Source organism: Phragmites australis, chromosome 1, assembly GCF_958298935.1.
Source record: "Phragmites australis chromosome 1, lpPhrAust1.1, whole genome shotgun sequence".
Taxonomy (NCBI): Eukaryota; Viridiplantae; Streptophyta; class Magnoliopsida; order Poales; family Poaceae; genus Phragmites; species Phragmites australis.
Window position 1 is genome coordinate 28,357,984 of NC_084921.1, and position 27,904 is coordinate 28,385,887.

The window sequence follows — 27,904 nt, forward strand, 5'->3', positions numbered from 1 at the left end:
CATTGCCATAGGATTTTAAGTCTATCAAGAGCACGAGGCTCTGATACAAATTAAAAGGATCGAATGGCCCAAGAGGGGGGTTAATTGGGCAATTAAAAATTTCTACCGAAATCTAAAACAAATAGCAACCTTAGCCAAGATAAAAAGGAATGCAACTACACGAACAAGCTAGGAGAAGGCAACAAAACAAGCAAGCTAAGATACTAAGAAAAAGTGGAGAAGAAAGCTTGCAAAAATATAAATGCTCAAATTAAATTACGGAATAGTAAAGAGATGGACAAGAGAACACCGGATTTTTCTCGAGGTATCGAGGAGTTGGCACTCCCCTAATCCTCGTTGGAGCATCCACCAAGGATATTGCTCCCCCTTGAGTCACCAAGACTCAAGTACTCTCCCATGATTGCCACTTCTCCATCTCCGGATTGGCGGGCATCAAACTAAGTACATATCTCTTCTCAGGGCTCCCACAAGAACTCCAAGAGCTCACCTAGACACCTCCAATCACCAAAGACCGACTAGGTATTGCCAACCACCAAGATTTATAAGCCAATAGCTTCACTTGACCTGGATCAAGCCTAGACTACAGCTAGATGCATACTTGCTACTCTCCAAGCACTAATAATGTCCTTAATCTTCAATTAGGGAATTGGAAATCAACTCAAGTGCTCTCTCTTGCTACTTGATGACACACACAGTGTATGAACTCCTCTGAGTCGCAAGTATGCCAAATGAAATCAAGTGGAAAGGTATTTATAGGCTAGAGATCTAAATTATAGCCGTTGCCTAACCACCCACATTTTCTGTTATCACTGGATGGTCCGGTGAGTATATCCTTACTCAAACCGGACAATCCGGTGAGTACAATTTTTGTACCCAAGTGCCAGCTGTCACTAGCCATTACTGCTGAGAATTAGTCCGGTGATAAGATCCTGTGTTCAATACACTAACACCAGACCATCTGGTCAGTTGAACCAAGCCAATCTTCACTTTGCAAGACTCTCTATTGAAAATGCTCCGGTGCTCATACATATCCATCACCGAACAATCCGATGAGTAGTCCACTTTATACTGCCTGAAGAACCCTCTCTGCAGAAATTAGTCATGTGATATCAACATTCAATCACCGAATAATCCGGTGAGTAGAAATCTCTTTGGTCACCAGAAAAACTTCTCTACAAGAATTAGTCCGGTGAGTACATCTTCCCATCACCGGATAATCCGGTGAGTTCAAGTTCATTTTTTCCCAAAAACTTCTCTTCTGCTGAAATTAGTCTGGTGCATTAAACACACTGACACCGGACCATCCGATGTAACACTTCTGGAAATTTTGTACACATGTCAACTAAAAAATTATCCGGTGAACCTTGATCATCGGAGCATCCGGTGAACGTACAAGTGTTTTTCTGACTTGTGCAAATAATGCTCCGGTGAGGCCAAAAACACAACCACCGAATCATCCGGTGAGGCAAGTTTTTCTGAGCTCATCCAATTCAAACTTTCCTTGAGATTTAACTTCCAAACATCTTAACCATTGACTTCTATGAGCTACCTAGTGCTAGAATTTCACAAGTGTGTATCAAACCAAGTCTAGACTCAACTACTACTCTTAGCCCCTCTTTATAGTACGGTTAAAAGACTAAGAAAGGAGACCTATACTACTCTAAGTGTCCTTCATCTCCTTTGTGACACTTAGAACTAGAAGATCTTTAATCTTGATGCACATGACCTTTGATCGACCAGATTATCGCTTTAGAGACCAAGAGTACCTAAATATTATTGTATATTAAATTTTTTATTCCCTTCAAAATAAATTGTTAGTCACAATGATACGATTATCATTAATGACCGAAACACTTACCAGTTACCTAGGGGCCTAGATGCTGCTACAATAGGTGACCCTCACATATGTGGAACTACGAGGGAGAGCACAAGAGTTAATAGTACATGGCTTAGTCAGGTGTACGAGGACGAAATAAGGAGTGACCTAGACTGGAAGGTGACTGCATTGATGGATTTGGCAATGCAGACGTATAGGGTTGACATCACCAAGATGATGGCCTACAAAGCTAGGAGCAAAGCCAGTGAGAAGGTTCTTGGAAATCATAAGGATCAGTATTTGAGGGTGAGAGACTACTTACAAACTGTGATAAATACAAATCCATGGAGCAAATGCATTGTGTCAACAGTTGAGAATCCACAACCTAGTAGAAACCCCAGGTTTTATGGACTCTTCATGTGCCTATATGCTCAGATAGAAGGATTTAAACATGGTTGTAGGCCCTTTATAGGTTAGTGTTCTTATTGAACCTTTATTAAACATATATTTGAATTTGATATCGATTTGACATTCTATTCCATGTTTCAGGCGTTGACGGTTGTTTTATTAAGCTCACGAATGGAGCACAAGTGCTTGTTGCAACTGCTAGGGATGGCAACAACAACCTGTACCCATTGGCATCTAGTGTAGTCGGTAAAGAGGATCTAGACAATTGGGCATGGTTTCTATAGGAGCTGAAGTATGCACTTGGTGGAGAGGGTGAGGAAGTTGGAGGTTGGACCATCATGTCAGATAGGCAAAAAGTGAGTAATTGGGCACCCAAACACTTCAATGTTACCACATTTTGTACTAGCTGCACTTCTAATGCCATCAAGAAGGTGTTCCCTGGATGTGAGCAAAGATATTGCAAAAGACACATATATCAAAAATTTTGCACTGCCGGGTACATAGGTGGAGACCTTAAAAAACTGATGGACCAAGTTGTGTATGCTTTCACGAAGAGTGAGTTCGACTTTGCAATGGTAGCATTGAAAAAGGAGAATGAGGATGCATGGAAGTGGCTCAATGACATACCCACGAAGCACTGGGCGAGACATACCTTTGATACTAACTGTAAAACTGACTTGGTTGTAAATAGCCTCAGTGAGGTATTCAATAACTATATTATTGCTTTTAGGGACAAGCCACTAGTGACAATGCTTGATTCAATTAGAACCAAACTGATGGACAAGTGTTGCTCCAAGAGGGAAGGTGGACAGTCAACACAGTGGGAAATCACACCCCATTATGTTGAGAAGCTCGAGTTGGAGAAAAAGGATTCAAGGTACTACATGGCTATCTGTGCGGGCATGGATATTTGGCAAGTGAGTTGTGGAGAGTCCACTTATGCAGTAAACTTGGAAACTAGGAAATGTGGTTGCTTTAAATGGGACCTAACTGGAATACCTTGCACGCATGCTATGTCGGCCATACACAAGGCAAAGCGACATATGGAGGACTTTGTGAGTGATTACTTCAAAAAAACAGCTTATTCGAGAGCCTACCAAGACCTCATATATCCTGTTCCAGGAGAACATGACTGGGTTAGAACTAATACACCAGACATTGATCCTCTGAAGTTCTGTAAGCACCCTGGAAGGCCAAAGAATAATAGGAGGAAAGGAGTAGATGAGGTTCCACAGCATAGTGGGAGGGTAAGGAGCATAGAAATTACATGTTCCAACTGTCATAAGCAAGGACATAATTATCACAGTTGTTCCATTGCACTAAGGCCGGACCTAGAGATAAGAAAGAGGAAGCACAAGGTAATAGTTCTACACAAAATGCTTGCATGCATGCAAATCAGATCAAGCTGACTTGAAATTTCTTACTGCAGAGCAATATATCCATTCTAGAAGAATCAAGTCAGCAAGATAGATCAAGTGTTCATGTATCTGAAAGTTCATCAACTGTAAGAGGGAGAACGTCTAAGATGGCTTCTAGGAGAGGCAGAGGTGGGGAGAGGGGGGAGGGAGAGGGGGAGGGGGAGGGAGAGGAAGGGGGTTTGCAGGTATTATGCAATGGCTGCAAGCAGGTGGCAGTAGCAATGGTGGTGCATCAGAGGAGTAGAGAATTTGTTGGGTGTTACTTTTTTTTTGGTATTTTGGCACATATAACTCACATAGGAGATATTATCACATGAAATATTTTGAGCCATCACACTTAACCATGTCCAAGTCAAGGAGACGATTATCATGTGATGCCAACTAATTTAGTGTAATGGTTTAAGTTCTAAGTCTTTATGTGAGGCACAAATATGTGTGCACTCATTTTGTAATCATCGTGTATGGAATGCTTCTAGTCTTCTGCAACAATCAGAATATATAAACTGAATCAATATATCATGTTTACATATATTTGTTTGTTTATCGTCTCAGCATACAACTGAACATGCACAATTCCTTTCATTTTCTATTATCAAACCATAAAACACAAGCTCACGGCTCAGAGAAAAGCTATAACAAAGGAACTGCATAATAACCACTATCAATTCTCTTAGAACATAGTTACCATCAGTTTCATTTTTGCAAAAAATAGCCATCACAAAAACACAAGTTCGGGTAGTACATACATTTCAGATGATATGTTAAAATACTATACTACCGATGCAATGGCCTGCCACCAAAATATAGAGCACTCACAAACCATCTCAAACTCTTTCTCTTCTGCACCTGAAGCTTTCTCTGCCTCTCCATGGCCTTCATGCGCTCATGCATTTCAACCTTCAGTTGATTCTTCTCTCCCTCTACCTGCAACTTCTCCTTATGGGCGTCAAACAAGTTGGCAGCCTTATCATCAAACATCTTTCCAGCGCAGTTGACAACCAACCATAGCTATGCAATGGTCTTGAGCACTTTGTGAGGCCATTCCCCATCAACCCACTTCACAAAGCAGCATTCATCCTCATCCTACACACACATGGACCCAAATCGCAAGCATGAAATCTCAAACAACATAAAACAAGGAAAAATTGATTTGTAGAAGAAGCAGCAAAATTGAGTTCTCACCTCATATGGACACCCAAGAAACCTTCTCCCGGTGTCTATACCTTCCCAGGCCACCCTCCTTACCGGGCATTCCCCATGGTGACATGTCAAGTTCGTGCTTGTCACCACCCCACAATAGTCTGAATCCTCGAAATAGAGTGGCACCTTCGCGTACAGGCCACCATCCACCTCCTACATTTCACAACAGGATGGATCCCCAAATCAATCTTGTAGAAAAAAAATCTGAATACCCAAAATTCAAGGTGCAGATCAACCTTCTTGTTGCAAGGAAAAATGAAATTTCATATGAGATTTCGTCGGCGACGCCATTGAGTTCTCCTCCGATCTGAGCTTGCTTGCAAGATGATTCTCTCTTTTGTGGTAGGCAAGGAAGAAAACTAACGGGGCTGAAGCCCTAGAATGAGCACTTTTGCACCTTAAATCCGTGCCAAGAAGCCTATAGCCTTATGAGGCAGCTAGCGTGGCACCACTCTTCACATCATCCAGCTGTAGGTAGCCACGTCATCGTTCTAGGATGTCCAGGTGAGATGCTAAGTTAAAACTTGTGGTCCTGCGTTACTATGTCCTTCTGTTTGTTGTTTTGTGGAAGTAAAACTAAAACTTGTGGTTTTGTGTTATAGAAGTGCAAGTATATGGTGTTCTTTGAAATTTGCTCGCAGAATATTCGTACTGCCACTGGTGCAGGGGGGAATCTCATGTCCTCCGTGTACTCGATGGCCGCGTTTGATGACTTCCTGCGGGACATGCCCCCCCCCCCCTCCTCAACCAGATCGTCGACACCTATCTCCTCCCACACCTACATCTCGAAGATGCTGCTCTGCTACAGAGCAAGCTCGTCGCCGGCAATCCAAGGCTCATCATCGCCAACATGCCTCGCCTCCGAGCCAAGCTGGCGGCGATCGCCAAGCTGCATCGGGTGAGGGACGAGCTCATCCACCTCGTCGGCCTCGAGGTGCACGCCCTGGCCGAGCTGCCCACCCGACGTGGCCTGGTCGGCCGGATCCTGGACGCGGACTTGGACCGCGATCTCGGTGACGCCGACACCTCTCTCATGCCCTTGGACAACGATGGTGCCGAAGATCTCCTAGCCAGATGGGAGGAGCGCCTGCTGGAGGCGCGTGATGCGGCTACGGCGGTCAGGCGCTGGGTCGTACTGGCCGTAAAATTCTTGCCGGAGACACTTGCTTCTGAGAAGCTACCAGATGGAGCATCTGGAGACATGGTAGCTTCAATTATTTGCAATATGGTGTCCAGTGTGATGAAGAAAGAAGTGTATCAAAATGTTCGAATATTTCTGCTCCTTTTCTTCTAGGACTTAAAAGAATCCTGTAGTTCATGCTTTTGTTGATTGATGTCTGATAAATAGGAAGCAAGAAGGTAACATGGATTTCTATAAAACGAGGGATTGTTAGTTCATACATAAGCAATATCGAATAATTGGTAGTCTTATCAACCACCAATGGAAGATAATTTCTCCGCTCAATTTATGCAGGCTTTTTTATGTTTGTTCTTCACAGAATCTACCTGCACATGAAGAAATGAACTGCATGAATTCTTTCTCTGCACTCTTTTCTGCTATGGTCCCCAGTTTTACTTGATTTAGAATTTGGAACATTTGTCTAACAAGTTAAGCAAGACAATCGAACAAGTTTCATGTCCGCCCTTGATTCTTTATCTCAAGATGGTATTAGTGTCTGACCTTATTTTTTCCACATAGCAAACTGAATTTGTCGTTTCCCCCTAGAAACCAATGGCGAGGTGCCTTATGACTGAAATGGATTATTTCGCCAAAACTCATTAATTGTTTGTACGCATTCACAACAAATGTACCCTTTTTCCCTGCCGCAGATGGGTTTCGACTGAAATATCGTTGTGAATCAAGGTGGTTAAACAGGTGGTCCGCCCGGCCACATTTAGTATAGCCCGATTAGATCAGTTAGCCAAGTGATCGTGCTTTGTTGATTCACGTATTGTAACTTTAATCTAAACACAATTTATTTAAGATTGAATCATGCTGTGTAGACTCACGGTATGATAGGTCTGATGGTTTTTTTTTTTACCCATTAGCCTATCAACTAGTGAAAAATTAAAAAAAAATATAAAAACTTACGTTCATCGGAAATCGAACACATGATCTTTTGTTTACGAGTCAAATATATTACAATTGCACCACAGATATTATATAATATTATATCTAAACAAATTATATAAAATTTTAAAAAAATAAAAAAACTTAAACAGTCGAATCAGTCTGACCTATCGTGCCACGGCTTAAGCTCAGACGTCGTATCGTACTGTATCTAGGCCGATATAAAATGACCGTGCGTCGTGCCAACAGTCCATTTGTCACCTCTAGCTGTGTATATGATCGGATAAGCTGCAGATGGGCTTCGACCCTAATTTGCGCATGCGGGCGGAGCAGGCAACATTTTGCGTCCCCAAAATATCTTATCTCCCGACTCTTCCTGCTGCTCTTCGCGAACACCCCATTTTCCTCTAAAGAAAAACACACCCCATTTCCTTCTCGATTCCCCCACCGCCCGGATTCCCCCACCGCCCGGCCCCGCCCCCCGAACCTCTCAGATCCAGGGCGATGGAGCCACACATGCGCCCCGAGCGACGAACGCCGTCGTCTTGGGAGTCTGCATTGCTCGAGAGATGCCGGCTCACCCTGGCGTCGCTCGAGTTCGGGCTGCCAAGGGGCTCGCCGAGGCCGACGACTTCATCGCCGCTGGTGCAGGGGGGAATCTCATGTCCTCCGTGTACTCGATGGCCGCGTTTGATGACTTCCTGCGGGACATGCCCCCCCCCCCCTCCTCGACCAGATCGTCGACACCTACCTCCTCCCGCACCTGCCTCTCGAAGATGCCGCTGCGCTGCAGAGCAAGCTTGTCGCCGGCGATCCAAGGCTCCGCATCGCCAACGTGCCTCGCCTCCGAGCCAAGCTGGCGGCGATCGCCAAGCTGCATCGGGTGAGGGACGAGCTCGTCCACCTCGTCGTCCTCGTGGCGCACGCCCTGGCCGAGCTGCCCACCCGACGCGGCCTGGTCGCCCGGATCCTGGACGCGGACTTGGACCGCGATCTCGGTGACGCCGACGCCTCTCTCATGCCCTTGGACAACAATGGTGCCGAAGATCTCCTGGCCAGATGGTAGGAGCGCCTGCTGGAGGCGCGTGATGCGGCCACGGCGGCCAGGCGTCGGGTCATACTGGCCGTCCATCACGCCCTCGTTCTCTTCGCGGACGAGGAGGTGTTCGTGGGGGAGGACGTGCACGCCACCATCCTCCGTCTCGCTCCGGAGCTCCACGACAGGATCTTCGGCAACGCCAGCCACGCCGACCCCTGCTCGGAGCCACTCAAGGACGACAAAGAGTGGGACCGTCGTGCGAAGCGCACCGAGGTTGCTGTCCAGCAGCTGATGCGGCAAGTGGGAATTGAGATGGAGCCCAGGCAGTTCGTGCTCTTCTCCCTCGCGCGGAGTCGCCGCGAGCTCGTGGAGTGCGAGGGAGACGTCTCCCGCCACGAGCTCCGCCTCCGTGTCATGCGGTCCGTGCAGGACGCCGCGGCTGCCCTCACCTCGTTACAGAGGCTGAAGGAGGAGTTCCAGGCGCATCTCACGCTCCCGAGTCTCCTCGGGAACCAAGGTAATATTTCGATGCCATTGTTGTCCTTCCTAGCAGATACTTCGCCCATGATTAATTGCTGTTTGTTGTGACCAGTCAACCATGAAGACGAGGTTCTCCCCATGGACGCTGCGTTCTATGTCCACTATGATCTCTTATCCGAGGAGAAGCTGCGGGAAAGAGTGCGCCGTCATACCTCAGCAACCTTTTGAGTGGGCACAAGTCAGAATCCAGGTAACTCGACTTTACTGTACGCCTTTCGAAAATATTGATAAAACTGCTATGTCTAGAAAACTTCAATTGTGAGGCTCTGTGCAAGTATCAATATTGGCTAATGTGCTGTGTCGTTATGAACCTTACTTTATTCTGATGGCATGGTTCTTGTTAATTTTTATTGATGTGTTGCGTGACTTAAGGAACAACTTTTTGGTTGAGAGCTATTTTATACTTTAGCTTGTATCTTGGCATTTGTATGTATTGATGTTCTGAAGGGCTGAAGCTATTATCTGTGTTGCTTGGGTCATCATAACATACGATTCTAGCATTTTACTTAGCTGTCTATTGTTCAGTTATCAATCTTGAACAATATACCTATGTTATCGTATATTATGATGATCCAAACAACACATATAATAGCTTCAGCCCTTCAAAACATCAATACATACAAATGCCAAGATCCAACCTAAAGTACAATTGAATGCTAGAAGTAGAAGGATTTATAGAAATTTGTGAAAATAAGGCTACTCTGAACATGTTCAGTTACCCTCACAGTATATTTGGATCGATGCATCAACTCTGATTTCTTCTTTTTTGAAAAAAAAAATCATCAACCTGTGACACAGTGGTCGTAGTAATCTAACTGCTTATTGACAAGTTACAGGGTGTTCTTTCTTACCAAGTTCTTTTAGACGTGTGGTTTGTATTCAATAGTTATTCTAAGAGTTGCTGCTAACGATACATTTCTAATAGACACCGTTTGCTTTCTGCTGATTATGATGTGCTTAAGGCCTAATCTCTTGCTGCTTGTGACGTGTTTCAGATGTTCAGCAAGCAGAAGGTCACGCCTGTGGTTCAGGATGATACTCTGGATATGGCGAAGTTGGCAGCGGTTGAGAAACGAATGTAAAAAATCCGTAATGTGTGTTGTTCGTCTCACTAAAGTGGTTGATTGTCTTTGGGAAACAAATATAAAAATTCCTTGGGTGTTCTACGGTGGAGACTTAAAATTTCTATGGTCTCTCCTACGAGTAGTATCGTAGTATGTCATGTTGTTCGTGGTAGTGGTTTGGGGTTCAGTAATTCGTCGTGAAAGGTCAAGTGTTTCTTCGTTGTATTGAGTTGATATAATCATTAGATTCCAGTGATGAATATGAATATCTCTAGTTATGATTGTTGAATAATGAATTAGCTAGCACTCCCTCTGTGATCTGTTTTTGGTAGTTCAACCTGGTAAGTTTGTAGGAAATGCATCTCTGATTTTTTGTTATATTTTCATTCTTTTGGTGTAAATTTTGATTTCGTTCATGATTTTCGTCAATTTCACGGCCCCTTGTATCTTTGTAATTTTAGATATTTGTCTTACTTTTATTCTTTTATTTTGATTGCTCCCTTATTTTTATTATATTTAAACTTCTATTTTTTTTTTCTTGATTTTGTGTCACTCTTTTATGAAATATCTAGTTTTATTTGTACTTCTAGGTGTTTTTTTTGGCTTCTTATTTCATGGATTTACATTCATCCATGGGTTACGGTCAGTATGTATACGGATACATTGGCCTTTTCCTTTTGAGATTACAAAATCTATGCGTACGGTCAAGTGTTGAAAATATTACCGATGTTGTACACCCGTATTTTCCACGAGACCTATATGGAGATTGATCGACCGACTGGAGAACTAAAATCAATCAGCCCAGCTCGGACCACCGATGAGTAACATGTGACACACGTGCTTTTTTTTTAGCAAAACATATACTAAAATGGTTGTAGAGGAGACCATTTTACCATGGCAATTTTGATTTTCCATCCACAAGTAATGAATTGGCTTAATGTATGTTTTGCTGTAGCAAATGTTGAAAGAAAGTAAATTGACATATTGATCATGCGGCAATTATTTACTCTTCTAGATAGGCATCACTAATTTTTTTCCTTTGATTTATTATTTACCTTTTTAAGTCCCTCTAATTTTCGTCTCGCACTATGATGAGTCAACCCTGTTAACAAATAATAATCAGCTGCATAAAGAGGGAGATTTAAGTGAGAGTAATAACAAATTAATTAGTTTTAATTTGGTTGTATCTAATTGGAATGTCACCCTTGTGGGCATTAACAATCGTTGGATGAACATGTACATATTGAAAAGGAAAAAAAACCACAGAAATGCACAGATAAGTGCTCATTGGGTGAATGAGCATACTGAATATCAGAAATCACTACAGAAGAACAAATTGGTATCTCCATTAATATGCACGTGCTGATTGCTGCTATTTCTCTGTAATTCTATGTAGCTCCATTAGACTATCACCTGCTCGGTGCTGCTATTTCTAGAACTCCAGGATAAAATTTCAAATACGTTACCAAGGCAGCATCAAAGATAAACTAAGTCTTATGTAAAGTAGTAAAATTACAGGCTGGCAGTGGCGAAGCGTCCTCACTAAAACTCTGTAGCCTAGGAGACGGCCTCCTTCGTCATCGACAAACGGACAAAGCTCGGGACGCAAGCCTGTTAGCTACAACCAACTTCCATAGGAAAAATGACACCGCACTATGGACGCTCGCGCTGTTGAAGCATTCCATCAAGCATACGGTGAGCATACAGGGAGTAGGCGATCAGAGAGCATAGAGCATACATGTTTGCATATTACACTGTTTTGTGAAACAACGGCTGCTACACGGTGTCAGGGCACCTCGAAGGGTTTCCGTGTGAGGGAGGTCGTCGAGTCATCGGTGAAGGGCGACGATGGCGAGGCGCCGAGGCTTCCTCATTGCATCACTGCAGCGCGACGGTGAGGCACGATCGTGACTGGGCGATGGCTGCTGTGTTGGGTCCGTGGCGTCTCGACCGAATGCCAAACGACTCTCACAATGCCGAGCTCTGCAGCGTGATGGCCTGCTTCGTCGTCGACGGTGGCGTCTCGAGGATGGGATGCCGCGGGTTCGCTACGGCAGAGGAGGGAGCGACGGGATTGAGTTGTGGATGGAAACAGGTGGCGTCCACGGATGAGGGATTGAAGGTATGTTGCAAGGAATAATTAATGTCACGGGCCTTATACACGACGCCAGACGCACCCTCGCCGATCTTGCCGAGCCGCTTGCAGTGCTCCATGGCCACGGCGAAAGCGCGGCACGGACAGTGGAGCGCGACGGCGAGAGGGGGCGCGGCTTGGTGCTCCTAGGCCTGCGTGACGGCAACATGGCCGCCTTCCGGGGCGCGGGGTGGTGGTCCGCATCGGAGTCGTAGTGGCCCCGCGGTGGAGTCCTCCGTGGCTGCAGGGGCGTCAGCTGACTTAGGGTTAGGACTGGGCAGCGACGTCTTGGACGGGGACGGGGAGGATGGGTGGTGGTAGTGGTGGAACGCGTCAGATTGTGCGGGGCGGGAGCACGACGATGGAGCAGCCACGGAGTTGTTGTGCCGTCTGGGACAATGGAGATCGGGATGGAGCGGATTGTGCGGGAAGGGGCAGGAGCGGGACGGGGACGATGGATGAGCGCGGGGTCTGGTGACCGTGATTGTGGAAGGAAAGAGATCACGGCGGAGCAGATTGCGGAACGAAAAGGACACGGGGCAGGACGTTGATACGAGCCATTAGATGTCCGTCAATCAAACAAGAGTCGTTGGATGGAAATGTTTGTTGGGATATACTAACATTTTTCAAAACTGGCTCTTTTATAGTTTAGATTTAGATTGCAATAATGAGGATGTGTTTTGGGAATTCGACGTGGAAGAAAAGGAAGGCATGATCAAGGGATTCGACGCGGGAAGAAAAAGAAACAAATCAGGGGAAGAAAATGGAACAAATCAGGGGAGCCGATGGGAGGGGACGTGCGTGGGTAAATTTTGTGTGTGATAAAATCAAAACAAATCAATATGCATAGGATGTTACAAGCCAATCTCACCATTGGATCCGATGATATGACGTGAAACAAATCTAGGCTGTTGGATGTGTTGATTGTTTATAAGATCTGAGGGTCTTAGTGGAGTTGGTACATCTTTGGTGGGTGGAAACAGACTGAATTTAACTTGCTCCTTTATAGTTTAGAAAAATTACAGCGCAATATAATGAAAAAAAATTACAATTTGACATGCGATAATTATTCTTCAAGTGTTGGGAAAAAAGATTATAATGAAAAACAATCCTTTTATAGTTGGGTGTTGGGAAATAACAAAACTGATGAATTCATAATAGCAATTGTAGCGAAAATGGCTCTATTAGTTTATAATTGTGATTTTGGTGATTAATGATAACATAGTTAATGAGACTAACATGTTTGTCAAGAATATATATTAGTAGGTCTCATGGATACAATACATGAAGAAGTCACTGAAGCCGGGGTAAAGTTTGGTTGAATTAGAAAAAGTCTCATGAGAAATGAACTTACCGGATGGTCCGATGTTCGCATAGTTAAACACACCGAAGCATTGTGTCCAGAGGCATTTGACCTCACCGGAAGGTCTGATGTTTGAGCAGAGTGCTCACTGGAGTAATTCTTCCAAAGAAGGTGATGTGCTAAAGAATGAAGGCTAAGCCTCACTGGATAGTCTAGTGATCAATGGGAGTTGCACCGGAGCATTTCTAGAGAAAAGGAGAGAATGCTCAACCCACCGGATGGTCCGATGTTGAGACGGATGAGAGCACCAGAGCATTATTACCAGAGAATGTTGCAGCCGTGAAAGATCGAAGCTCAAGGCATCAGATGGATCGATGTGAATAGAATGTACACCGAGCAATACACCGGATAATAAACAGTGCAAAGAGATAGAACGAAGTTCAAGGCATCGGATAGTCTAGTGATGAAGGCTGTGAAACACCAAAGTATTATTTCCAGAGAGGGTTGCATTGGCTCTACTGGCTAAAGACAACTCACCGAATAGTCCGGTAATAAAGTGATGAGCACCGGAGAATACATCGGAGCTTTACTCAGAGAAGAAATTGGCTCGAATGATGAATGGTATACTCACCGGAAAGTCCGGTGATGAAGATGGAGTATACACCGGAGTGTTCGGTGTTCACAATGGCTTGAATGGGGTTCCAACGGCTAGTTTGTGAGAGTGTACTCACCAGATAATCCGGTGTTAGTACTAGTGTTCTCACCGGATCATCCGGTGTTAGTACTAGTGTTCTCACCGAATCATCCGGTGTTAACAACTTTTCTGAGTTGTTAGGTTAACGGCTAGTCCGCGAGGTTGAGGCTATTAATACCCCTCCACTCAGTCATTTGAGGTTGCTGAAGTTATGAGAAGTTCATGTACACCTGAGAAGACATACAAACCACTAAAGTGCTTAAAGTGATCATCCAAGGTGATTAAGCACATCATTAGAGAGTGATTAGTGCTTATAGGCCTAGAGAGTGTGTTGCTAGGTGATTACTGCCTAGAGAGTAGATCAAAGAGTGATCCAACAGTGTACCTCTTGGTACGCCGACACCTTAGAGTCTTGGTAACTCGTCGGCAAATTTGTAGAAGAGTTGTTGTATGTGTTGTATGAAAGGTAGCAACATATCTCAATGTGACAGAATTTCATGTTTAAAAAAAACATGAGACTCTCTACATAAAATGTGATAATGACTATCACTGCCGGTTGTGTTATGAACCGCCAATGATACTTAAAAATATGTACGTCTTCTAGAGCGTGATTGCTCGGCTGCTCGGCTTCCCAGCGACTTTAAATGTCGTTGCTCACTCTCGCTCGCTCTCTCCATCACTCTCGCACACTCTCTCTCACGCTCTCGCTCTCTCTCTCGCGCGCGTGCCCACTGCCAGTTGCCTCCACCTTCGCGCGATCCATGGATCCGCTGGCGCCGCCACCACCACCGCTAGTTGCCTCCACCTCCGCGCGATCCATGGATCTCGCTCTCTCTCTCACACGTGTCCGGGGAGGAAGAGGCCCTGTCGGGCGGGTCATTGGACGAGACGGCCCCGACCTCCTCAAACTCTAGCATTTCACCGAGATCCCCCTCATCGGATGACGAGGTGTAGGATCTCTTCATTGACGAGCCAAAGGCCAAGAAGGCCCGGACAAGTCCAGAGGAGGAGTATGAGGAAGAGGAGGATATCGGCGATGGCAACGACGCCGCCGACGAGGATGATGACAATGACAGTGCCGTCGACGAGGACGAGGACGAGGACGAGGACGGTGGCGACGATGACGACTTTCATTCGTGGGCTGAGTATCATCTCGGCCATGAGTATACATGTTCAAAGGTCAGGCTTCAGGCCAGGCTTTGAAAAGCTTGACGAGAAAACCACAAGCCTGAGCCCGGCCCGAGCCCAACATCGGGCTGGGCTTCTAGGCCTGAGCCTGACCCGACAACGGGGTTTTTTGGGCCGGGCTCGGGCTTTTCTGGGCTTTCTAGGCAAAACACCTTCTTCAACTCGGCAGCTCCCCACCGATTACCTCCACCTCAATCTAAGGTTTGGGCGGCCCTATTTCCTACCCTCACCTTGCTCATCGTGACACTTACCGCCTCAGTCGTGACGGATCAAGGAACAATTTTGATCTACGGCAGACACACGGAGTCTAAGTAAAGAAGAATATATCAATAATTAAGAGAACATATTAATTCTCAAAGAAAAGATAACAGAAAAATATGAGCCTATAAAATAAACAAAGGTAAATACAGATAGATTAGTGGTGACAACAATAAAATCTTGACTAAGGTACAATAAATATTGTTGCTAATTGCCATACCATATTACAAATTACAATATATATGAAACTTAAAACAATTTAGATATATTGCCAACAAGGTACAATGTAGCATTGTGTGCGTTTTTGAATTAAATGTTTAAGCATGAGTCCTCATCTCTATATCTACTACTTAAAAAGTCACAAATGAATTTGTTCGTCCGCCCGCCCCTTCGTTCGCCCGTTCTCCTCACACGCTAATAGGTGGGCCCAAAAAATGATCCTTCTCTCACGCTCTTTGTTCGTCCGCCCCTTCGTTCGCCCTCACGCCCGCATCACACATCTCCACATGCGACCATCATCTCTGCGGGCTGCGGAATCATCGTTATCTGGGATATGGACGCCATCGTGCACCTAGGTCGCCGCCGTCGCCTCTCCCCATCGTCGCAGGCCGACCCCTTCACTTCTTTCGCTCCTCCGCAACCGCGGCAACAAGAGAAGCCTGTGGCTCCGGTGCCTGCCAGGGAGAGAAGAGGGTAAAGGATGCTTGCCTATGGGGGTGGGGTGATCTGTGTGATTCGATTTGGGGTGGGGGTTTTTCGGGGTTGGATTGGATTGCACCGTGTGCTGATTTGATCTAAAAGTTATTTTTGGTGCTCTTCGCAGGGAACCAGATGCCGGTGCCGGTGGATCCCAGATGTGCAGCGGCATCTCCTAGATGTGTGGCAGTGGCGGCCTCCTCGACGCCCCGAGCTTCGCCAACCACGCTCCCTCCGTCATCCTCAACCGGACCTCGACGTTTTCCTTGGGTTCGTCCCTTCTCGCTCTTCTTCTTCTCTTTTCCCCAATTATGTTCGTGTGCCACAGTTCCCGCAGCGGCGTAACCAACCGAACATGAACAGGCGAGAGGTTCAATTCCTTCTATCTCTTCCTCTTCGTATTCCTCTTCGATTCTTTATATTTTTCCAATCGCTCCCACCATTGATGAGCCGACGGCTTCGCTGGGTAGCTCCATCTCATCACCTCGGCTCGTGCTCCTCTGAGCTCATCGTTGGCACTCAGACAAGGATCGCTACCGCCGGCCCTGTCAGATGCCCCCAATCCACTCAGGAACCTTTGCTCGTGGTCGTCGTCACTATCCTCCTTTTCCTCTTCCCCTCTGTTGGTATTCGATCAATGTGGACATGAGATCCATCCGGTTCAACTCTACCCTTGGAGTCTAACCACCGAGCTCCTTGCTCGTTCGCACGATGAATCAATTGTGCTTGTGAGTATGTGAATTTTAATTGCATTTGGATATATTTTCAGCTATGCAAAAACTTTGAGGCCTACCTGTGTTTGAGAGAATGCGAGATGCATAGGTTAACACCATTCTAGCTAGCTTAGCGTGTTGCTCCATGGGTATTTGAGGTTAGTCAACTACATGTTTGAGAGAATGAAGCTGTAGCCCCATTGGTATCTTCAAGTCAACTAAACTAAAGTATGTGTATTTGCAACACGTCGGTGTATTTGCCAAAATAGACAACAGATCAATGTATTTGCAAATCTAGCACCTGTATTTGACACCTCAAAATCCGAAAACCCGATTTTGGTACTCAAATACCGAAAACGGGCCTACCCCAACTTTTTTGGCAACTAAAGTGCCAAATATGATACTATTCACCGTATTCGACACCTCAGTTGCCGAATAAGGCCTCTGCCGTGTGCCAAGCCAGCGAGAAGTTAGGAACCTGAAGCGCATAAAAGTGCAAGTTTTTTATTTAACTCACAATTTTTTTGTGAGTACAAAAATAGTCCAAAAATTCTAAACATTTTCATGAGCAAACTAGATATCACTAGCAACCTATTTTAATTGGTTTGATCCAAAAATCTTAAGCCAATATTTAATTAAAATTCTTCAAATAAACCAACCTTTATAAATTCTAGTAATACTTAATGCCTCAAATAAATTCTCAAAAATCTAGAAAAATTCACTAATATTCTTCTCATGTGATGTACTAATTTATAAAAATATTTTCAACCCTATGTTATTTGGTGAAAAAGTGAGTTCCTTTGTAATGTTTCATTTATATGCTTTTTTATCATTTTATGCGATATTCTCTTTTTAATTCAAATTGAATAAAAAATTCAAACATGCACAAAACCTTGGTTCTCATATTTATATGAGAACCAAGGTTTTGTGCATGTTTGAATTTTTTATTCAATTTGAATTAAAAAGATAATATCGCATAAAATGATAAAAAATACATATAAATGGAGCATTACAAAGTCTTAATATTTTCAGCTATGCAAAAACTTTGAGGCCTACTGTGTTTGTGAGAATGCGAGATGCATAGGTTAACACCATGCTAGCTAGCTTAGCGTGTTACTCCATAGGTATTTGAGGTTAGTCAACTACATGTTTGAGAGAATGAAGATGTAGCCCCATCGGTATCTTCAAGTCAACTAAACTAAAGTACTTGAAGCTTTTGCAGATGGGTATCTTGCACTTCTGACTGGTATTTGGTAACCTTACCTATGGACTATGGTATTCTTTCTTTCTCATTTCATAAGTTTATTTTTTCATAGTTGGATCTCCTCCTTTTCTTTGGCATTCCAATTTTAATGGCAGTTCAAGAATCACATGCATGTCAATTTTTTTTGCAGCTTGACCTTTATTTTGCCTAAGATACCAATTTGTTTGTACTTTGGAATCATGATGAAGTCACTGGAATGCCTGTTTATTGTTTGGACAACCATAGTCCTATTTTCATATTTGAGTACATACTAAATGGAAACATTAACTTTCAGAAAACACCTGAGTTTGAAAAAGGAAACTCCTATGCCACCTTTATTTGGGTTTACCCAAGATATATCTCATTTTATTTTTTGTAAGAAAACAAACATAAATGAAAATAATTTCGGTAATCATGATATTCAGGTTAATGCAGGAAGGTCATTGTGCTTGTGAATTTTCAATTTATCTCTTTGGTTGATTATCTCGATGACTCAATTGTTTTTTAGAAGCGGGCCCCCCTTACCCGGCCTTCATTGGAGGCCTTACGGGGGTGGTGCGAGACAAGGGGATCGAACCCCTACCGGTTCAACTCCACTCTTGGAGTCTAACCACCGAGCTCCTTGCTTGCTCGCACGATGACTCAATTGTGCTTGTGAGTATGTGAATTTTAATTGAATTTGGATATATTTTCAATGATGCAATCTTGGTTTTCTTAGCAAATTTTCATGCCGGTGCCACCACTGATGCATTTTTTGTTGTTGAAGTAGACGCCCTTCGTGATAGAGTTGAGCTTGTTGCTAATTGGTTGTGTCGTGTTATTTTGTATTAGCTTCGCCCAATCAACTTTATTATCTCGTGAAAACTTTTAGCTACGTTGCAACGCACAGACATTCAACTAGTAGATTAAAAATTTAATACCACAATCATGAATGTAATATTTCAATGATAACACGCAATAGGCCACAAATTAATCTTCCATTAAGAACTATTGGAAAATTTGGGGGGGGGGGGGTTTCCATAAATTTTGAATTTGAGTTTGTAGTTAAATTTGAAATGTAGAATTTTCATGGAAAAGAAAAAAAAAAGAAACGGGGCAGCGGTTGGCTTAATGGGCTACTCCAGGCAATGCCGAGCAGCCCACTTAGCCCACTCGGCTGCCGTTAGGGTTTAAGGCTTTCCTCTTTGTACCCAAACTGCAAACCTTCGCCGTCTCCAGTCTTCTCCTCGTCCATCTGATTCCGTCGCGGTTCACCTCGTCTCCAACTCCGACAGGCGCGAGCGCGTTCCTCTGCTCGTTCCGCCGCCGGGACACCTCGGGCGGCCGCCCGACCTCGCCTCAGTGGTAGATCCGCCCCTGAGCTAAACCCTCCACTGCCGCCGAAAGCAGCCGCCAGCAGGAGGAAGCGGCAGGATGAGGAAGAAGGTGGACGAGCGCATCCGCACGCTGATCGAAAACGGCGTGCGGCAGCGGCAGCGCTCCATGTTCATCATCGTCGGTGATAAGTCGCGCGACCAGATCGTCAATCTCAACTACATGCTCGCCAAGTCCCGCGTCAAGTCGCGACCCTCCGTTCTGTGGTGCTACCGCGATAAGCTTGAGATCAGCAGGTACTTCCTGCTGTTACTACGGCCGCCGCCGCACGCTTGCTTGCTTTTTGGTTGGTGAATTGGAGATGGTTGCATATTCGCTGTGTTGCTCATTTGCCCCCAATGTTTTATTGTGCTGCAGCCACAAGAAGAAGCGCGCCAAGCAGATCAAGAAGCTCATGCTACGAGGGCTCATGGACCCCGAGAAGGCCGACCCATTCTCCCTATTCCTGGAGACGTCGGACATCACCTACTGCCTCTACAGGGACTCCGAGAGGGTTCTGGGAAACACGTTCGGCATGTGCATCCTGCAGGTCCCGCCACAAGCTCTAGTTTTTGCAATTGCGATTGTTGTCGTGGTGCTTTCCTGTTGCTGAATTTTGTTGTGTTGATGCTGCAGGACTTTGAGGCGCTGACGCCAAACCTTCTGGCGAGAACAATTGAGACGGTCGAGGGTGGTGGTTTGATCATCCTGCTGCTCCGCTCACTCTCCTCACTCACCAGTCTCTATACAATGGTCATGGTGAGCTTCATTCTCCACTGCGTTTCACTCCTCTTTCATTCATACATGGTGCAGTTAACCAAGGAACCGGATAGAGTTTCTATGCTCCCTGTCCCCATCGTGCTTTATTAAATTTGAGCGAGTTTGGTCATGCCTGTGTCAACAGGATGTCCACGAAAGGTTCCGAACGGAGTCTCATTCTCAGGCCGCTGCGAGGTTCAATGAGAGATTCTTGCTGTCGATTGCATCATGCAAATCATGTGTTGTAATGGATGATGAACTCAACATTTTGCCGATATCATCTCACATGAAGTTCATACAACCAGTGACAAACAATGAGGTACGAGTGCATAAATTCTCTTTCTTTTATTAATATGTTAGCTTTTCTTTTTTTTTTTTCTAGTTATTCTACTGGTGTTTTTCTCTCTATCATCCTATGAATGCTCCTATTGAGATTTTCCAAATTATGGTGAACTTTTTGGAGATTTTATTTTTATTACTATTCTGATAATCTGATTCCTCTGTAACATGCACATTTTAATATGTCTTAGGATTCTGAGGGATTATCAGAAAGGGAGAGGGAGTTGAAAGATTTGAAGGATCAATTTCGTGAAGAATTCCCGGTTGGTCCTTTAATTGGGAAGTGCTGCACAATGGATCAGGTTTAATTTGATGCATATGCTGTCAATATTTATCTCCTAAAGCAAAGTTTTTTGTTTCATCAGTCATATGTTGAGACTTAAAGTCGTGTACAGGGTAAAGCTGTTATCAATTTCCTGGACTCTATTTTGGATAAATCCCTGAGGAGCACGGTTGCCTTACTTGCTGCTCGTGGACGTGGGAAGTCAGCAGCCCTTGGTCTTGCGATTGCTGGAGCCATAGCAGCTGGGTAAAACTCAACTCAGGGAAAGTTGATTCTTAGTTGAATGTGCTAATCTCATTATTGCTAATCTTTTTGACTTCTTAGGTATTCAAATATATTCGTGACTGCTCCAAGTCCAGAAAACCTTAAGACTCTGTTTGACTTTGTGTGCAAGGGCATAAATGCATTGGAGTACAAGGTATTTTCTACTCTCTGTTTTTATTGTTGAAGTAAAGATATGTTCTGTAGATATGTTACAAATACTTTTTTTCCTCTTCTAGGAGCATTTGCATTATGACGTGGTGAAGAGTCCAGATCCGGATCTCATGAAAGCAACGATTCAAATAAATGTCTTCAAGCAACACCGCCAGACAATCCAGGTGAATACTTGATTGCTACCGTCCTTCTATGTTGGGTATTCCACCCACTAGAAAGACAGGACATGGAATCAATAGAAGCCGTTAGGTGCAGTTGATTAGATGGTTAGAATTAAGTTGGGCGAGTGTTGAAAAGAAAGCAACTGATACTTTTTATATTAATATAGATATAGATATTTTGTATTTTCGTACCTGCTGTCTGATTGAGATTGTGGTGTTATTATGCTATCTACTTTATTGATTTGGCAATAAGTAAATAATGAAATAACTGTATACATCCTCTTGTTATTTTTGGATGGCTGATATAATGGAGTCCAAACATAAGATATTTGGATTCTGACATAAGATGTTTGGATTCTGACCATATATATAATTGATTTCTGACCATATATTAGTGTACTCTTACTTGTTGGACACTCACTTAAGAATTAAGATAATGGTCCTACAATCACAAAGCCGTTTTTTTAACGTAATACTACTTTCAAAGTCACAGTTCTTTTCTCATGAGATCATATTATGTATTTTTATGTGCTAAATTATGTTTAATTTCATATCTAAGGAAAAATTTCACCTTTCTTGCCAGACTTATATTATCCCTATCCATCTTGAGTATGTATTCATGAAGCAATCCATCTTGCAATTCACTTTGTTTAATATGATAATATCAATGTACCTGGTTCTTAGAGTTGCTAATGTTTGCAGTATTTGAGACCACATGACCATGGAAAACTTTCTCAAGTTGAACTCCTTGTCATTGATGAAGCTGCTGCCATTCCATTGCCAATTGTTAAGTCCATGCTAGGTCCATACCTTGTTTTCCTATCTTCCACTGTCAATGGGTATGTTTGTTTTCTGTTATTAATGATGTGGTACTGTAATTCATGAGAGTGAACAGGTGATCATTCTGGATGTTTTATGTTGAAGGTATGAAGGAACAGGCCGATCATTGTCTTTGAAGCTCCTCCAGCAGTTAGAATCGAAAAGCCAGCCATCTGTTCAGTCTAATGGATCCAATTCCAGTAATTGTTGTCTAAGTTTTCAATTTATAACGAACTACCTTTGGAAGGAACTTCCAAATATTTTGTTGTGTTACATCTATTGTTTGCTTTGTTTTGGCCTGTAGGTAGGCTGTTTAAGAAAATTGAATTGAACGAATCTATCAGATATGCCTCTGGTGACCCTATTGAGAACTGGCTTAATGACTTACTTTGTTTGAACCTTGCAAATTCGATTCCACATATCAGTAGGTGAGCATCATCTAAATACACCTTTATTGTACCGATTTTCTAGCATAATTAACAAAAAGCTTTTGTTTCGGCTAGGCTACCTCACCCAAAAGAATGTGATCTGTATTATGTCAACCGGGACACGCTTTTCTCATATCACAAGGAGAGTGAGATATTTTTACAGGTACATATTATTATTGTTCTGTTTTGCACTCTCCCTTTATATATTTGGAAAATGCTCACTAATACTGAAGAAATATCTGTAAAAGTTGAAGTAGAATGTATTTCCTCTTCGTAGCTGAATATTTTTTCCTTAATATTTTCAGCGTATGATGGCACTTTATGTAGCTTCCCACTACAAAAATTCACCTAATGACTTGCAATTAATGGCTGATGCACCGGCACATCGTTTGTTTGTATTGCTTGGTACGGACTCATCCTTTTGCAATCACACTTGTTCAATATGATAATATTATTGGGCTCTGCTTAAGTGTGTTTCTTGTTTTCTAGGCCCTGTTGATGAGTCAAAAAACTTGCTCCCGGATATTCTGTGTGTAATCCAGGTCCTGAAACACATTCCTGATTTAACCTTCTACTATTTCAACTTCTCTCTGTTGTTTTTTGGTTCTTTGATTGCACACCACGTCACTGAATCACTTGAAACACTGTCACATAAATGCACAAAGAACCTATCCTATTGTCAGGCACCAATTACAGCAGTACTTAGTTTGTCATTCTGCATCATTGACCAACTTGACTTCTGTTTGAGTTAATCCTTTTGGGAACCACCATCTGTATTGAAGAAAATACCCCACTTTGATATTGTAATTGAGCAAGCTAACTTGTATTTTATTCAGCATTCAAGTTTACCACTGCCTGTTTATATATGCATACCACATGTGAATAAAGCTTACTTGTTTCATAACATTGAGACCCTTGGTGAGTTTTGCGTCATTGGGACAGTGTTGTTTACATGACATAACAAACTCTACTGTGAGTTTCTACTGTGAGTTTTGCTTCATCACAACAGTGGTCATTATACCGCAGTTAGTAGTTCACTAGTCATTACATGTCACAGCTGAGCTGACCATTTTAATATAAAAAAGTAGGTCAGTCAGTCTATATGATTGATCGGACTAACTTCTGAATAATATTTTTCTCTTGCTTTCAAAATTCATTTCATTTTTAATATTAATCACATTACTTCCCACCTTTATCTCCATTCCATACCCTTTCACTTCCATTGTTTGCTGAAATTTTGAGGAATATATAACTTGGAGCAAGTTTGAGCTTTTCTTTTATGCTTGATATAGTTAGTTCTATCTTTGCTGATTTCATCATTTTTTTTAATGCGAACGAGGGATAACATTATTATTTTAGCCGTTTGTTTACAAGGGAACTTGTTAAGTGAGAACTAGTCTTAAAATGGGGTAATGGGAACTGACAATCCCAGCCGTTGGATTCAGTCTAAGAGATTCTAATCAAGCACCAAAGCCACTGACACTTTTCAAACCTCACCTTGATCTAGCTCTTGATATTAGATTTCTCACTGCCCTATTATAAAGGTTATTTCATAATAGATACACTCCGTTCATGAAGTTTGAATTTACAGGTTTGTTTGGAAGGAAATATATCTCGAAAGTCAGCTATGAAAAGCCTAAGTGAGGGTCGTGCACCTTCTGGTGATCAAATACCTTGGAAATTTTGTGAACAATTCCAAGACAATGTATTTCCAAGTCTCTCAGGAGCTCGGATAGTGCGAATTGCTGTCCATCCTAGTGCCCTGAGGGTACAATTTTTTCCTCTTTATTTGACTTGATTTGCACATTTTAACATCACTCCCTACGTCCTAAGTGTTCTTTTGCTAAATACAGCTTGGTTATGGTTCAGCTGCTGTGGACCTTCTAGCAAGGTACTATTTCTCTTCTCCACATTCTTCACATTGCTTTAGTTCACATCTCTGCCATATAGTGATTATTGGTGCTCTGCTCCTGATTCTAGTATAAACCCAACTATCGGGGCCGTACCCATAGTTGTGATATTGAACCTTCTGTTGAATGCTCTCCGACTGTAGTGGCACTTGTTCACCCTTGCACAGATTTGTCTAAAAGCAATTCTGTGCAAGCTGTTTATAGCTTCCTTTTATGTCTTGTGGTCTGATAAGGACTGACAACTGACTTACAAATACAACCCTACTTTATTTCAAGCTGTTCCTTTTTTTTGTCTGACCAGTACATTTTTGTATTTTAAATTTGAAAGGTACTATGAAGGGCAAATGACACTATTTGCTGACGATGAGGAAGAAACTGAAGAGCCTGAAGTGAAGATTACTGAAGCTGCAGAGAAGGTTCAAATGATAATTTTTAATGTCTTATATGGTGGAAATTAGAAATAGCGCAAACGGCACAAGTTTGCAAAGAAATTTAGATGCATTTCACGTCGTTAGTATTTCTATTGATTTTTAAAAACTTTTGCATACATTGAACAAGATTAGAGTGGCGCAAATTAGTGCAAATAATATCTATATGCACATTAGTCTTACAACTTAAGTTTTGGGTAGAAAACGACACCTGTTTCCGTTCTTGTTGACAGCTTAATATGGAATTTTGTGGTATTAATGTCAACAAAACCTTTTATTCTTTGGTACATTTGGAATTTGGATATACATATACCCATACCCTGTCATTCTGTTGTATGTCGTCCATTTTGGTGCAATTTATGTCCTCAATTGTGAGTTGAATTTGTTGTATATTACCCGGTGAATTTATGATTAGTGAATCACTTATATCCTTCCATTTGGTTGTATACCCACTAATGGTATTATGCAGCTGCTTGCTTTTGTGACACACCCTTTGTTTATCATAAATCAGATTTAACAGGATTAATATATTACAACTGAACTTGGTGTATACTGTTGCAGGCTTCTCTGCTAGAAGAGAACATAAAACCTCGGGCTAATCTTCCGTCACTCCTTGTTCATCTTCGTGAACGGCGTCCTGAAAAGCTCCACTACCTTGGTGTATCTTTTGGACTGACACAAGAGCTTTTCCGTTTTTGGCGGAAGCACAACTTCTATCCATTCTATGTGGGCCAAATTCCAGTAATGATATCTAACCTGACCTGCCATTTATGGACTGATTGTTCTTCATGTTTCATCTTCTGTTGTGCTTATTTATTCTTTTCTAGAGTGCTGTGACTGGTGAGCATACTTGTATGGTATTGAGGCCCTTAAATAGTGATGACATTGAAGTTAATGAGTCAAGCAAATGTGGATTTTTGGATCCATTTTATCAGGGTACAAAATTCTCGAGTGTTTTGTTTGATCTCCATTGCATTTCCATCTTAAGCTTCTTTGTTTGGCTTACATCAAATCCAATAAAAAGTGGTTTTAAACCTTTTTTTATTTGTAGGTGCACTAGATACTATTTTTGGATTTATTTTACAGCATTCTTTCACTTAAAAAAGCATACTTTGTGTGCACTAGCTAAATGCCAAAGCTATGTGTTCAGATTTCAGACAAAGATTCAGGCGTCTTTTAGGAACTTCTTTCCGGCATCTCAATTTTAAGCTTGCAATGAGGTACAAACTTTCAAATTATTTAGCACATGAAATTTGACAGTGTTGTAATGGTTTGTTTGGTATATTTGCTAGTGTCTTGGCATCGAAGATTGATTTTTCAGAGCATGAACCTTCGGAGTATGATAAGAATAGCACATCGAAGTTGTTGGGAGACATGCTATCGCCACATGACATGAAACGGTTAGAAGCATATTCCAACAATTTGGTCGATTATCATCTGGTAAGAAATGCATTGAACTAATGCCAAAAATTAAGTTTATGTAGTTTCTTTTGGAGTGCTGCACATACCAGCTTCATGCATATAGAGACAATATTCCAAATTTTGATATTGCAGATTCTGGATCTTGTCCCTATCCTTTCACACCAGTATTTTGCAGAGAAGCTTCCTGTTTCTTTGCATGGTGCCCAAGCAGCTGTTTTGTTCTGTATGGGCCTGCAGGACAAAGACATAGGCACTGTAAAGGTTAAGCCCATGTTTAATCCCAATCAAGTGAATAATGCTTGTAAATCTCATCAAGATCAAGATTGTTCACAACTGTTCTCTTGCTTTTTCTACCGACAGGAAGAACTCGGGATAGAAAGGGAACAAGTACTATCTAACTTCATCAAGACAATGAAGAAGTTGTATGGTTACCTTCATAACATTGCAGGAAAAGAAATTGAAGCAACCTTACCACGACTGAAGGAAGTAAGCAAATCTGTTAACTTTATAAGTGCATGTAATTCAGGTCAGAGTTAGCATCATGCTATATTCTTGGGCATGCAAGCAATGCTAATAGTGTAGTCACTTCAATTTTTTTTTTTGTTTGGCCATGCTCTTTGTTACTTTTATTTTGTGAATTTCATGCTTTGACATGTTCAAGCTGTGTTCTGCTATATCCAGATTGAAATGGCCCCTCTTAGCAAATCAATGGATGAGGACCTTGCAGAAGCAGCCAAGGAAGTAGAGGTGAGATTTCATACTGTCATCAGAACATACTTTAAATTCTGAGCTCGTCACTAATTTGGTAATAAGGATGATTAAAGAATTTCATGAACTATCAGGGCACCTTAATAAGATGCAAATACTAGATGATACTAATGGTTAAGTTAAGAGCAAATTTTTATTTTTGCTTTTTCAAGAATGCAGCGAACAGCAAGATGCTTGCTGTCTAAGGTGAACAAAAAATTGACTGCCCGTCTAATAGACCAAGCTATGTTTATGTATATGATTTTGAGTCGATGCTGCCATTGTTAGCATGAAATGAAGCATGTAGGTTTTCTCCCCCCTTTATTGACACTTTTTTATTAACATTGACTGGGCAAAATACAGGAAAAAAGAAGAGCAGCTAATGAAGCTACTGTGGACCCAAAATTTTTGCAAAAGTATGCAATTGATGATGATGACAATGAGATTGAGAAGGCGCTGCAGAATGGAAAGGTGTCCGCTAGCGGTGTTATCAGTGTAAAGTCTTACAAAACCAAGGCAGATAAGAAAGAGAAGCACAAGGAAATGGGCAAATCGAAAAGGAAAGGAATAGATGGTGGTAGATCTGAGTCGAAAAAGATGAGATCTTGAAGGTATCAGTTAAAATTGGGACTGTCAAACTGTTGACCCTGGTGGTTTTGAGTTGACGAGAGAATTGCCGAGGACTGAGGAGTATCCTGTTACTCAAAACCACGAGGATGCTTTTTGTCTGGAAGAAAAGTTAAATGTATAAACTAAGCAGAGGTTGTCAACGAGGCCAATTATGGCCTTATGGGCTATAATTTGTAAATCATGATGGTGAATGGCCGTTGATAACCTTGAAAGTTCGAAGAATCTAATCTCAGGCCGGCGCCATCCACCGATTTTGATGTATCATTTCTTATTTTAGAAAGAGTTTCCGCTGTATCTTAACTGTTACGCAGTTCATTTTTGTTCGAGAAAAGCAGTAAATTACCTTCTTGTTTGATCAATCATGGAAATGGAAATTTCTTTGTTAGCTGCGGTTATCCAGCAGAA

General features: G+C 42.6%; 2 protein-coding genes and 1 pseudogene across 2 annotated transcripts; all 3 read left to right on the forward strand.

Moving 5' to 3' along the window:
* Window positions 1–7,166: 7,166 nt before the first annotated feature.
* On the forward strand, window positions 7,167–10,065 carry LOC133914133 (uncharacterized; annotated as a pseudogene).
* A 1,409-nt stretch (window positions 10,066–11,474) lies between these two features.
* On the forward strand, window positions 11,475–14,890 carry LOC133883831 (uncharacterized). Its single transcript, XM_062323215.1, has 2 exons — window positions 11,475–11,678; window positions 14,642–14,890. Exons 1-2 carry the CDS (start codon window positions 11,475–11,477, stop codon window positions 14,888–14,890), a joined length of 453 nt encoding a protein of 150 aa, XP_062179199.1.
* A 4,084-nt stretch (window positions 14,891–18,974) lies between these two features.
* Window positions 18,975–27,884, forward strand: LOC133914121 (RNA cytidine acetyltransferase 1-like). Its single transcript, XM_062357274.1, has 25 exons — window positions 18,975–19,395; window positions 19,517–19,688; window positions 19,775–19,897; window positions 20,043–20,216; window positions 20,428–20,538; window positions 20,632–20,765; window positions 20,844–20,937; window positions 21,020–21,118; window positions 21,818–21,954; window positions 22,040–22,134; window positions 22,239–22,362; window positions 22,438–22,525; window positions 22,668–22,767; window positions 22,852–22,904; window positions 23,954–24,130; window positions 24,216–24,253; window positions 24,601–24,688; window positions 25,262–25,441; window positions 25,528–25,636; window positions 25,851–25,920; window positions 25,993–26,140; window positions 26,255–26,383; window positions 26,483–26,608; window positions 26,804–26,869; window positions 27,233–27,884. Exons 1-25 carry the CDS (start codon window positions 19,199–19,201, stop codon window positions 27,476–27,478), a joined length of 3,078 nt encoding a protein of 1,025 aa, XP_062213258.1. The 5' UTR covers window positions 18,975–19,198; the 3' UTR covers window positions 27,479–27,884.
* The last annotated feature ends 20 nt before the right edge of the window (window positions 27,885–27,904 follow it).

Coding starts and splice junctions, on each gene's coding strand:
- LOC133914121 (XM_062357274.1), top strand. CDS start 19,199: ATGAGGAAGAAGGTGGACGAGCGCATCCGCACGCTGATCGAAAACGGC. Junction 19,898..20,042: donor GTCTCTATACAATGGTCATG/GTGAGCTTCATT, acceptor CTGTGTCAACAG/GATGTCCACGAAAGGTTCCG. Junction 25,442..25,527: donor TCTATGTGGGCCAAATTCCA/GTAATGATATCT, acceptor ATTCTTTTCTAG/AGTGCTGTGACTGGTGAGCA.
- LOC133883831 (XM_062323215.1), top strand. CDS start 11,475: ATGGCTGCTGTGTTGGGTCCGTGGCGTCTCGACCGAATGCCAAACGAC. Junction 11,679..14,641: donor CCACGGATGAGGGATTGAAG/GTATGTTGCAAG, acceptor GACGAGGTGTAG/GATCTCTTCATTGACGAGCC.